At 40.8% G+C, this 12,910-nt stretch overlaps 3 protein-coding genes across 3 annotated transcripts; 1 reads left to right on the forward strand and 2 right to left on the reverse strand.

Annotated features, from left to right (window-relative positions):
• The first annotated feature begins 176 nt into the window (after positions 1-176).
• On the forward strand, positions 177-4,005 carry lrrc59 (leucine rich repeat containing 59). Its single transcript, XM_014007135.1, has 8 exons — positions 177-312; positions 411-517; positions 665-724; positions 1,557-1,715; positions 1,841-1,945; positions 2,049-2,121; positions 2,237-2,428; positions 2,963-4,005. Exons 2-8 carry the CDS (start codon positions 419-421, stop codon positions 3,244-3,246), a joined length of 972 nt encoding a protein of 323 aa, XP_013862589.1. The 5' UTR covers positions 177-312; positions 411-418; the 3' UTR covers positions 3,247-4,005.
• A 338-nt stretch (positions 4,006-4,343) lies between these two features.
• nat9 (N-acetyltransferase 9) lies at positions 4,344-7,273 on the reverse strand. The gene is made up of 6 exons (XM_014007136.1): positions 6,965-7,273; positions 6,335-6,444; positions 6,031-6,171; positions 5,880-5,939; positions 4,744-4,838; positions 4,344-4,657 (listed from the first exon to the last, which is right to left on the reverse strand). The coding sequence occupies exons 1-6, from the start codon at positions 7,039-7,041 to the stop codon at positions 4,496-4,498; spliced, it is 645 nt and encodes a 214-aa protein (XP_013862590.1). The 5' UTR covers positions 7,042-7,273; the 3' UTR covers positions 4,344-4,495.
• Positions 7,274-7,403: 130 nt separating this feature from the next.
• syt15 (synaptotagmin XV) lies at positions 7,404-12,885 on the reverse strand. The gene is made up of 8 exons (XM_014006967.1): positions 12,589-12,885; positions 12,305-12,500; positions 11,929-12,086; positions 10,499-10,791; positions 8,498-8,665; positions 8,305-8,413; positions 8,030-8,212; positions 7,404-7,899 (listed from the first exon to the last, which is right to left on the reverse strand). Exons 1-8 carry the CDS (start codon positions 12,593-12,595, stop codon positions 7,760-7,762), a joined length of 1,254 nt encoding a protein of 417 aa, XP_013862421.1. The 5' UTR covers positions 12,596-12,885; the 3' UTR covers positions 7,404-7,759.
• Positions 12,886-12,910: the final 25 nt, after the last annotated feature.

The following is a 12,910-nucleotide window of genomic DNA, read 5'->3' on the forward strand; positions in this document are numbered from 1 at the left end:
TATCAACACCGTCTTTTAAGTAATTCCTAGCCACTTTTAACTAGACTTTTATGTCAGGTAAAACAGTAAAATGTTTGTGCAGTTTTGGGTGTAGTTTCTCCTCCCTGCCTGCAGGCGGCGCGCTTCGCCTCGACGTCTCCACGTCTTTGCTCAACCAGTGACGTGGATTTTCATTCAGGGAGTCAGTGCTGCCAAAAGCCACAACGTTACAGTTTTTACACCAACTTTCTACAGATTTACCCCTCAAACCACTCGTTTCTTTGTCCGCCGGATAGTGAAACCTGAACGGAGCTWGGCTTCAGTTATAAACAGGTGAGAAATTATAAAAAATATGAAGTTAAAGAGCTTCTTGTTTGCTAAAGAGGCAGCTGTAAATCGGTGTCCTCATCATGTCTGTGTTTTTTTGTCAGACTGCAGAATGAGTAAAAATAAAGTGTTGAACTTGAAGGATAAAGTCAGCGGGAATGAAGCGGACCTGAGTTTGTGTAACCTCAGTGAGGTGCCAGTCAAGGAGTTGGTAAGTCTTTGAGAAAAAAAAAAATACACATAAATTCAGTCACAGCTTGCAGCTGATGTAGTTTTACGATTTAATGTTATAAACATTAATAAATATCAACGTGTTTTCATAATAAAATGGCTTTTATTGTTTTTAATTTTCCGACAGGCTTCATTCCCCAAAGCCACTGTGTTGGACTTGTCTTGTAACAACATTGTCTCCCTTCCTGTAAGTATCAAACACACATTTGTATGAGCATAATAAACTAAAACATGAGAATGTATCCTGTTATAGATACACATATAACATAAAAAAGTTCTCCAGTTTGAAAACATTTACTCCACGTTTTCCCCACATATGTTAGACATAAAGGTAATTCTGAAATGTGGGTACGCACTCAGTGTAAACAAGGCACTTTGCTAAATCTACAAAAAAGCTTCAAGGAAGCTTGAGTCACATTGTTGGTTAAGGCTGGCCTTAGTCAATTCTATTTAATACATCAATACAAAAAATATTGTGGTCAAGTCTTTCACTAAATGTTTGTCTATTTTTAGTGACGACTTGTGTTTTTGTAGGTAAGCGAACTCACACGGTAGTTGGCAATCATTCACAAATGTTGCTTACAAGTCTTTAATACAGCTGTTACTATTTTTTTTAATTGTCCACATGTTGTAATATATGATATTTTAATGACCAGTCTTCATGACATTGCAGTGACAACCTTTTAAAGCAACTCATTTTAAAATATAACAAGTTTGGATTGTTATAAAAGTAAAAAAAAATGTTGGTTTGTTTTAAACAAAGTTGTTTAATTGGAAACACACATGATGCATTTCTTACATTTACTGTAGTTTTAGTCAATTTGCACACAGAACAAAAGTTTCACCCTGAAATATTTTAATCAGGACAAGTTTAGGTTTGAGTAATATTTGCTTTTTTTTTCTGAAACTAAGTTTATTTTCTCTCACAACAGTTTTATCTTGTTTTCTTCTTGTTTCGGTGGCTATGATACAAAGAATATTAAGCATCTCTGTTACTGTTCTTTTTTTTCTTTATGCAGCCAGAGTTTTGCAGCCTGACTCACTTAGTGAAGCTGGACTTGAGTAAAAACCAGCTGACCTGTTTGCCAGATGACCTTGGGAACCTGGTCAGTCTTCAACATCTGGACCTTTACAACAACAAGCTGGTGGTTCTGCCTGTGAGCTTCTCTCAGCTCAGGGTGAGTGAACGTTCAGGGCACTTAGTTTCTGTAACATCAGGAGTGATGCCGTCCAGCTCCACGTCCAACAGGCTGAAGTTTTTGAGTCCGTTTTTTTATTTAATACATTTTTTTTTTCTGTTCAGAATCTAAAGTGGCTCGATCTGAAAGATAACCCTCTGGAGCCCGGCTTGGCCAAAGCTGCAGGAGACTGTCTGGATGAGAAGCAGTGCAAACAGTGTGCCTCGAAGGTGATACGGTTATGAACCAAAAATTTTGTTTGTTTTTTTAACGGAAACCTCCAAAACTGAAACAACTGCGGGTTTTGTTTTTTTTTTTGTTGTTTTTTTTCAGGTTCTGCAGCACATGAGAGCGATTCAGGAAGACGTCGATCGGGCTCGAGAGAAGCGCCTTTTAAGAGAAAAGGGTAAACAAATGCCTTTTTTTTGACTGCTTTTTCAGTTCCGTTTCACTCGGTCCTCGCACCTGTCGCTTTTTCAGAGAAATGTTTTCTAATGACTCGCTGTTGTGTCAACAAACAGAGTTGGAGAAGAAGAAGGAAGCGAAACAGAGGGAGCGGGAGGCCAGAGAGAGGGAGGCTCGTAAACGGGAGAAGGCGGAGGAGAAGGAGARGAGGAGGAAAGAGTACAACGCTCAGATGGCAGCTGTGGCTGCGCAGGAGCAACAGAAGAAGAAGAATGAGGAAAGGAAGAAGAAGAACGGACAAGCTGCAGGTGAGGTTTGATTGATTGATTTATTTATTTAACAGGAAAAGATAATTAAAAATCAAGCCTGACTCAGCATAATTGCTGTTTTACAGCAGGTTCCTGTTCTGCAGCACATAAAACACTCAGAATTACAGCATCACAATCACATCATCATACACCATAGACACAAAGACAAATAAGCATACCAAATTTCAGGAAGGCAGCATTTGCAAAATAGGACATCTGAATATGAGCACAACAAAAAGTGTCCAGCAGATGGCAGACAAGATTCTTCTTAAAGGGCTGTAGTTTTGAAATGGACTTTATGTTTTGAGGAATGTCATTCCATGCTTTAGTATAAACATAGAAGAAAGACCTCTGGCCGTAACAGTTTTTAAAAGTTGGTAATATCAGTTGTCCTTTTGTAACAGATCTAGTTGAATGACCACTTCCAGAATTTGATTTGGGCAGCATTAGTATTATTATTATTATTATTATTGTTATTCACAAACAGTTTCACTTTCAGCCCAAAGATGTTCTGACCTCGCCTATTTGTTTCAGGAAATAAAAAGGTCATCGCGGAACCGTCCCCTAAACCGAGACGCTCCCTCATWGGCCTGCTGTTGAAGCTCCTCCTCCTGTTCACGCTGGGATTGGCYGGCGTCGCCGCYGCCTGCCGGCTGACCGACCTGCAGAAGGAGGACGTGTGTGCGCCGATCAACGCCGCCGTTAACGACGGCTTATCCTGGGCCAAAGTGCAGGGGGGCGTGGCYAGGCAGCTGCTGCAGAATCTGTCGTCTGCAGCCAAGGAACTTCTCGAGTCAACACAAACATCTAAGAACTGAACAAAACTCTGATTTGCAGGACTTTTAAGGTGAAAAGTCTGGGACTTTCCTGTCGACATGCAGAAATATTGAAACAGTGTACAGGGAGAGATGTTATTCCTATGGAATCGTTGTCACGCTTATATTTGTACTTCAGCCTAATTTAAAAGAAATCAGGTCTTTGACGTCTCCCTGTTGACAGTTTTACACTTTGACCAGCAAACGTCCAGCTGTTTTACATCAGCATCAGCAGGTTGTGTTAAATATTCTGTGAAGTGTTGCAGAAAGCGGTATGAGTGATGTCCTTCACCATCCTCCAACAAGTACAGTTAATAAGTCAGGTATGGATAAGTGAGTTGGTTTTACCAAGYGGTAAATAAACTAACGGGCACGTATTTTGCCAAATTAATTTAGAAAGTGTTTTTTTTTTCTTTTTGTTTACGAACAACAAACCTTATTTTCCTGCTCAAAGTTCTGTAACGATCATGGCTTTGAGTGTTAATGGTATTTTTATTGTGAATTTTTGTATTTTCACTGATTAAAATTTAAGAGGCCTGAAAAAAAAAGCTAAAACAAGAAAGAGATCCATTTTAACTAGTTTTAAATTTTAATGGTTTATTTTTCAATCAGACTTTACATACTTGCAATTTGTAAAATGTCTGATTTTTCAGATTGCTCAAACTAAACTTCAGGTAAGGCTAACTGGAGGGGGGCAGTGGGTTGTGTATTTTTCCTTTTATGTTAAATTTATCTACAGATTCATTAAAATTTTGGAAAGATTCAAATCTACCACATTAAGTTAAACATCAAAATGTTTTCTTCTGATGTGACTAAAAGAAAAATCAAAAATAATCTTCCTTTAAGGAGGTCTTGCTTGTTGAGATTATAATAATGTGTTTTCTGGAATGTGGAAATTAACTCCTAAACCTTTTGTGATCAACCAGCGCTTCAAACTCCAACATATTCATCTTAGTTTCTTTTAAAAAAGAAAGAAAGAAATGCATTTCCAGCTTTGTTTCTCCTTCAGCTTTGTTCGTGCTCAAACACCAGCAGCTTTAATAAACGCCTCTGCCACTGCAAGAAATATGACAATGTTGCATTTTTTTTTATCCAAGAGATAAACCTGATGAAACATTTTTATTACATAGTGTGCAAAAGAATGTGCAATTTAAAACATTTCAAATAAAAACTCTATTGTCCATGCTTGTCTTAAGTCCTCCGACTGAAGAGTGGAGTTTTCCTCAGACTGAGCTGCTGCATGTGGAGCAGCTCAGAACRGCATCAGTGTGGAAAACAGTTCACGTCTCCTGCTGCACGCCTGTCTGTAGTCTCTCTCCTTCACGTGCGCCGCATCGTCCTGCAGCTTGGTCCRAACGGACTCGTCCACGGTCAGCTCCAGGGTCACCTCTTTGAACACGCTGCACACAGACACCTGCGCAGAAACGGCAGCTGTGATTCGTCGGATTCGCGTTCGAGGCTCGAACCTACTCGTGCARAGAGATGGTGTCTCCTTCGGACCTCTTGGAAGTGCAGCTTCTTGAACATGGTGACGCTGACCTGGTTGTCCAGACCAATTTTGGCTTGAAACTTTTTGACTCCGAGTTTGTTGACTCCTGGTAAATAAATAAAAACAACACACAAATGATCATTTATAGAGTTTGCTTCACGGTGGTAGAACATGATTGAAAGTTGTAAGACAGGGCTATTCAACTGGCGGCCCGGGGGGCCTCATCCGGCCCGTGAGTGGCCAAAGTTTGGCCCACCAATTAGGTAATTAATCTCTTAAGCCMAAACCCCCRGATCTCTACTTTAATTACTATAAGTTCTTTTAGTTACACATAGATGTGTAGTATCCACACAAAAGTTAAAACTGTGACTAAAAGGTAGTAAAAACCAAAGACAGTTAAAACTACAAGCAGTTGAAGATAAAACTATGAAAGTGAAAATAAAATTGGTTTAAAAATTTGGCAAGTCAGAGATGTCAAAATAATATTTGTGTTAAATAGGAAGCATGATGTATTATTTTTGTTTTTGATATTGTTTTATTATCACTACTTTTATTACATAGGGATCTGTATGTTGTATTCATGATTAAATGCAGCAAAATAAAATATTTCAAAGGTAACAGAACTGTGTAATACTTGGTTTATTTACATACTGACTTTAATTGCTGGATGTTTGGCCCCTGAGCTGTTTGTCTGCAGTAACTGTGGCCCCCGGAGCAATTTAGTTGAAAAGCCCTGCTGTATGAGATATTGGACACGATAGTGACCAAGTTTATTTTCCACTAACGCCTTATTTTTAACTAGATTTTTGTTTCACAATGAGCAAAAAAATAAAGGTTATCGTAGGTTTTAAGTTATTAAAATGCAACTTGTAGATTTTGTCACAACAAGAACATTTTAGTCACAAAGTAAGAAAGCTGAAATGTGATGATTTGAGAGTAAATTCATTTATTAATGACCATTTTCGTTGTAATTTTCTACATCGAGCTTATTTGAATTATTTTTCCTGACATTCTAGAGTTATTCCTTTATCAACAGCAAGAAAATAATCATTTCAAAGGGGCTTCAACAACTTTTCTCCTTTTTGTGAATAACACAACACATCTGGTCAATGTGCAACATTAACTAACAAAACCTCTAACTCCTCACCGTAACACATCATCATGCTCGTCACCTCCTTCCCAAAGCCTCTGCCTCTGTAACTTGGCTCTGTTAAAGAAAAAAAAAAAGACACTGAATGTCAACATGTCTTCGTCACTGTAGCTGGTTGACAAACAAGCTTGAGAAAGTTGTCAGTCACCTGCTATCATGATCTCCAGCTCTGCTACAGACGGGTCTGTGGGGTCGGTCAGAAAGATGTTGACGTCTCCCACCATGCACTGCTCCTCCTCGACACTGGGATCCGCCCACTGCTGYTTGTCCAAAATGATGAACGTGCACTCTGGGAAGGTAGTGGCATAAAACATATTTCTAACCCTTCGTGCATATTTGACTGAAATCTGCAACAGTGATGAATCATTTCTGTTTGTGTGTAATACTGGATGGTTTGTAGCTCTATAAACATTATTTTTTTGTGTGTTGAGTGAAAACCGATGAATCCGTACTGTCGTTATCCTCTCTCCAGCTCCTCTGCATGTCGTACTCTTGTTCCAGGCTGAGCGGCTCTGAAGCGGTCAGCTGCTGCAGCTCAGGAGACTTCATCCACTCGTGATACCTGTAGAAAACAGCACAACACAAACTGAAGACATTCAGGTGTAAAATAACTATATAGTGTTTGATTTCCAGTTAAAGGAACTGTGTTTAACTCCTTATAACTAAAACAATTATTCAACAAATAATAACATACTGCATGAAAATGTAAGATAATTCGTGTGCGTGAGCTGAAATGGACCATGAAACAAAATGTGGGTGGGTAGATAGAAACAAAGGACCAGGGTGGCATTTGTTTAGCTATTATCTTGTTCTAAAATACAGCATTTAAGATTTCTTAGTAGGAAAAAAAGACGGATTTTATTTAAATATTTTTTATTTTATTCAAATTAATATCAAATTATACTTTTATAACCACAAACTGAAAAAGATGAACTCCAAACCCATCAGCTGCAACACAAATAGTGTTTTTGAGTTATTAAAATAACAGAAATTCGTGACGTTTCTCTAAAAAAAATGTCTTTAGCCCCAAAACAAATACGTGTAGGTTAAAGTAAATGTGTTTAGAGCAGATTTAGAATTACCTTGGAACGTGTTCTTCATTGTAAGGAACCAACACAACCCTCGGTCCCTCCAGTAAAGTATTTTCATTTATTTTCATGTTGATAAGTCAGATAAAATGTTAAAAACTCGTGTCCAACTTCATATCTTTACAGTTGTTAGCTTCCTSTTGCTCGCTCTGCGGCTCAAACTGCGGCTGCGCACTGAGGGCTGAAGGAGACCGGCGCCACCTGCTGGATGTAACTAGGAAGTACAGAGAAAACACAGTGCTCTTGTCTGATTCTGCTCATTTCTATTTAATTAATTAATTGGTGCATTTTAAGTGTATTTATTTATTGGGCCATTTATGTATTTCTGCTTTTATTTCTAATTATGTCAGATTCAGTCCTCCATACCCGTCTGACAGATTTTTTACATGTAAAAAAGGACATAAAAATAATGCAAAACAATGAATCAAACGAGTAAAGAAAAAAAGTTTAATTCAGTGTAAGAACCACTCCAGATGTCAAGATGACCGATTTTAGAAGCTTTTAGATTTATTTAATTTAACCCAACAGAAAACCACAGAATAGAAATCACAGATTTAGTTTCTGACATGTGAACTATATCTTCATGAAAACTAATTCTGATGCAATTTAAGACCCATTTAGGCCCTGATTTTTTTTCCAACCAGCTTCTGAGGAAGATATTTGGCTTCTTAAAGTGTGTTAACACTGTGGGAGGAAACCGGAGCAGTTCTAGATGCCCTGCAGGAAACTGTTCAGTGGTTTTTAAAATTTGTTATTTAGAGTCTACGAGGAACGAATGTGGCTTATGATTTATGTGGCTCTGCTCAATCTGTGCCACAGTTTGACCGGTTCCTGTGTCTCGTTGACCATGTCCATCCAGTGCTGCAGCTGAGGACCCCTGGCATACATGAAGGGACCCAGAACCAGCACACCCAGCAGGGATGGAGATTCTGCAAGAAGCAAATGAACAAGCTGAGGAGAGCAGATTTCTGCAAAACGACTGACCTTCACCTTCATTAAATTTTTTTAGTGTGTTTATTTCAGACAACTGGAAGCAAAACACGTGGAAGATAAACCAACCTGAGCTGTTATCTTTGGGCTGCTGGAGCTCAAACCTCAGGCAGGACTCGTCCAAACTCTGCGGTCGCAGTTTAAAAGTCACCCTGTAGTCGAAGAGGTGCTCCTGTCCACCTGTCACCACGCAGCTTCGCTTTGTCTTCACAGCCTGGGTGTGTATCTGTAAGCTCACCTGGACACACACACCTGGGAGAAACAGACAGACGTGTAACCGAACTAAACTCTTGGATTGATCGCTGCAGCTGTGGAGGAACATCAAAAAAGAAAAGCTTGAAAACCTGAATCTGTGAGCAGCTGGAGGCCTCGAGCCTTCAGGACCGCCACCGAGAGGCGCTGCAGAGACGGACTGTAGCTCAGAGAGACCTGCACATCACCCAGCTCTGAACACTRAAGAGAATCAGACAGAACWATCCAGAGTTTTGTTATCAAGCATGAAATGCAGCAGGTGACATGCATTCCCTTGTGTTTTACCTGCGTCGCCTCCTCCGGGTCCAGGTCTCTCCAGAGGACTCTGCCAGCCTGACCGAGCTCTCCTTCCAGAGGGAACAACACTCTGCCCACAGCGTGTCGTTTACCATGTTTATCCACACTCAACACACACACGCTCAGAGTGCTCTTCAGCACACTCACTGCTGACACCTGTGGGACACAAAGATAAAAATTAACATTTAAATTAAGCTTCATAAGCTCCTGATGCATCTCCGTAATCAAGGTAGAAAAATCAAAACAAAAAATAAGTAAGTCCTCTGGACAGGTTCTTCTTTGGACTAGTGATGTCATCATGGAGATGGACGAAACTATGGTCTCCTTTGATGTCACATCACTCTTTACGTGCGTTCCTGTTGATGAGGCGGTGGATGTGGTCTGTGTAAGATTAAAATCAGACACCACTCTCAGCAGCAGAACCACTTTCCACAGAACTGTGCCAACTCCTGAAACTGTGCCTGGAGTCAACCTACTTCACATATGGGGGGCAATACTATAAGCAGAAACATGGGTGTGCTAGGGACTCCTCAGTTTCTCCTAATGTTGCAAACCTGTACATGGAAGAGGTGGAAAGAGAGCTCTGATGTCCTTTACAGGGACACAACCGAGCCATTGGTTCAGGTATGTTGATGACACCTGGGTTMAAATKAAATCCCAGGAAGTCCAACATTTCACTGATCACATCAAATCTGTGGATAAATACTGTATATAAAGTTCACACGAGAGGATGTAAAAGAAGGCAGGTTGGTGTTCCTGGGCTGTGATGTCTCTGATGGAGGACGGTTGGAAACTGATGTGTATCGCAAACCCACCCATACAGACCAGTATTTGCGTTTTGATTCTCATCACCCACTGGAACACACGTTAGGAGTCATCAGGACTCTGTACCACAGAGCAGACAGTGTCCCTACAAACCCAGGAGCCAGGGAGAAAGAGAAATCACACACAAGACAGGCCCTGGAGCAGTGTGGTTATCCTGACTGGGCTTTTCTGAAAGCAGACAAGAAACCCAAAATGGATTCCAGCCAACAACCAGCTGAAAATGAAGACCCTAAAYCCAGACACAAACCAGTCGTCATTACATATGTGGCGGGAGTTTCAGAGAAACTGAGATGTTTATTCTCTAAACATGACGTCCCAGTGGCTTTCAAACCCCAAAACACATTACGACAAAGATTAGTTCACCCCAAAGATCCAGTTCCCCTGCAAAAAACAGAGTAATATAGTKTATGCTGTTAAGTGTCAGGAGGACTGTGATCAGTCATACATTGGGGAAACAAAACAGCCACTGTTCAAAGAATGAGCCAGCACAGACGAACTACATCATCAGGTCAGGACTCTGCAGTTAACACTCATCTACAGGCCAGCGGTCACTCTTTCAGTGATGAAGATGTTCTCATCCTTGATAGAGAGGAACGTTGGTTTGAGAGAGGAGTAAAGGAAGCCATCTTTGTGAAGAAAAACTGTCCACCATTAAACAGAGGTGGAGGCCTTCGTGTCCAGTTGTCCTCCTCCTACAATGCTGTTATTGCAAGTATGACTCAACCCCCTGTGAGCAAAATGTGTGAATCAGGGCCCCAACGATACCAACACAAAGAGGGAAAGAGAGACAAAAACAAGGGGACGTTGAGCCCCTGCTTGCATTCACTACATACACGACACCAAATAACCACAGCGTCCAAACCAATAAGTCAGGTGATGGGGCACATGACCCTCTATGAACAATGGAGCTAATCAAGGCTATTGTTAGGCGATGGCCCTCTCTTGCATGTGACTAACCTGTTTGTCCATGTGGAGGCAGTGCTTATAAGGCTGAGTTCACCTGAAACTCATCAGACTGAAGAAGTCTTTTGGAGGAGAGACAAAACGTTTCATTAAAGAAAAACCCGTCCAGAGGACTTAATTATTTTTTAAGCTTCATGGGATTAAACACAACAAATATCACATCTAGATTCCTCACACAAAGCTGCAGATTTAAACACGTGCCTGAAAAATCAAGCAATCGCAGAACTCTGGGTCGGGCCCTGTCCCCCGGGCCTTCGCCTGGCGGGGCCTCCGGTCATCAGGAAGGAGGCGGAGCTCCACCAGCGTCACGTTGCTGTGGAAATGAGGCGGCAGGTTACCGAGGCGGAGCAGGGAGACCATGAGCTGCTCGCTGCTGTGTCGGTATTCCACGGAGAAGCAGAGACGCGTGGCCATGCCAGGAGGGGGCGCCACCACCTCGCCCAGGGGGGTTACGGTGTACAGGCCGGCCAACACCGATCCGACTGGGTACCAAGCTGAAGAAAGTGAGAAATGAAGGTGATGGTGTCAGGATTTAAAAGGGGATTCACATCATTTATGACTTGGAGAAACAGCTGGTCCAACCTCAGCTGTCACTTTGAGAATTGCTGTAACGTTTTGTCAAACTCTGGCTTTCAAATGGATGAAATCAGATAAAGACAAACTGATGGATCAGCTAGAACAGGGGTGTCAAACTAATCTTCTTCGAGGGCCATGTGAGCGTTATGGTGGGCCTCAAATGACCAGATGTAATTAATTTCAACGTTTCTTGTCTAACGAAACATCACATTCCTAATTGGCAAATAATAATTGAGCTCTATGTGGTATTTCCTACACAGAAACAGTGTTTTAACATGTCTACTTATAAACACTGAAAAGTACTACATGTACAACAAAATGTGAAATAAATAATACAGAAACACTGTTAAAAGTAAAAGAGTTTTACTCCATGTAGAGTTGTGGTGTGTAGCTGCCATCTTAAATTCTAAACTCTCCCACATTCCAACTGGGAATTTTCACTGGAGGAGGGTTCCCGTTTAAAATTATGATTTATAAATTGGAAATTCCCTCTTGCCAGTGCAAATGGGCTGCAGCAAACGTAGCAGGTGAAAATGCAGTGAAATGGAGATTTTAYGWGGCGAATTTTGCCAGCAACTTTGAAACCCCCAGTTAGTGGTAGGGTGGTGTCATTTTGCATGTAAAATAATCAACATGCATTGAGAGAAATGTAGTTTATGGCTGGCTTCAAAGCGGTGTACACTTATTTTAAAACATTAATACATCTTTGAAGTTCTTGAGGGGTCCCATTAAAAGTTGTGACAGGCCACATTTGACCCACGGACCTTGAGTTTGACACATGTGAGCTAGAAAAACCCTAGAACCCAGCTAGAATACTTAAACCTTTAATTCTTTTTGTTGTTGGTATTAAAACCAATAAAAACAAGAAACCATGACTACATTCATCTTATATTCAGGACTGTCATAATTTCTCAATGTAATGATGGCTACAAATTAATAGCAGAATTATTATTTTAAATCTAGTTTTAGTTGTCTGGATTAGCTGTCAAATAAAAAATCTTATCAGAGCTATGAAAAAATTAGTTAATTAATAAAAAACAGCAGTAATGACCTACTTCTCACAGAAAGAGACCCACGATGAGCCAAAATATCCCTCCTGGTGTCCACCTTCATCCCCTCCTCCTCCTTTTTCTCCACGCCCTCATCCGTCGTCAGCTCTCCAACATTTTGTGGGATGAAGCGAGGGGGTAAAGTGAAAGGGACGTCAGTGGGCCTTAGACACACAAAACATCAAATGACTCTTCTGAGCTGAGTGTTTGTAGCAAAACCTCAGTGTTGACTTTCTTTTTATTTGAGTAAACTTTAATCTACATTCACACATAAATAAAAAAGACGGGTCATGTTGATTAATACAACCTGATCATTTTAAAACTGAACAACATATCAATCATCTTGATGTATATTTTGATAGAAATGTTTGTGGTGGTTTACGAGGTCCAGGAGCCCTGAGTCACCAGGATCACAGGAGCAGAACACGACGGCACCGATGGCACCGAGGAGAGAAGCTCCTGGTACTGATTCTGCTGGTTCTTCTTCCTCCTCAGGCAGCACATCATCATCATCGTCATCAGGCTTGGCAGCAGCAGACCTACAGACAGACCAACAGCCAGCAGCAGCAGCAGCTGGTCTAAACAAACAAACAAACAAACAAACAAACAGCTAAAATAACTCAGTTTAATGTTTAATTGTAACTTTAAAAAAATGTTTCTGCTCACCAGTCATGAATCGACAAACTTTTAACTCCAGTGCCTGCTTAACCTGATTCTCCCTTCATCTGGTTACTACTGTTTGTGAGGCTGAGGAGGTAGGACACACAGCTGTCTGCTTCTCACCAGGTCAGCCTGTTATCTGCAGGGCTGCACCAACCACCTGAGGGGGTCCTGGGCAAATGTTCAACTTTGGTGGCCCCATGTTGATAACAAAACCATGTCATTGGTTTATTATTTCTCCTAATATTGAGAAACTAAAGTTGAGGCATGTCCTGATGCATCTCAGTAATCCAGGTAAAAAATCAAAAAGAAAAAAATTGTATAGGTC

This window comes from Austrofundulus limnaeus, unplaced genomic scaffold (assembly GCF_001266775.1).
Source record: "Austrofundulus limnaeus strain Quisiro unplaced genomic scaffold, Austrofundulus_limnaeus-1.0 Scaffold39, whole genome shotgun sequence".
NCBI lineage: Eukaryota > Metazoa > Chordata > Actinopteri > Cyprinodontiformes > Rivulidae > Austrofundulus > Austrofundulus limnaeus.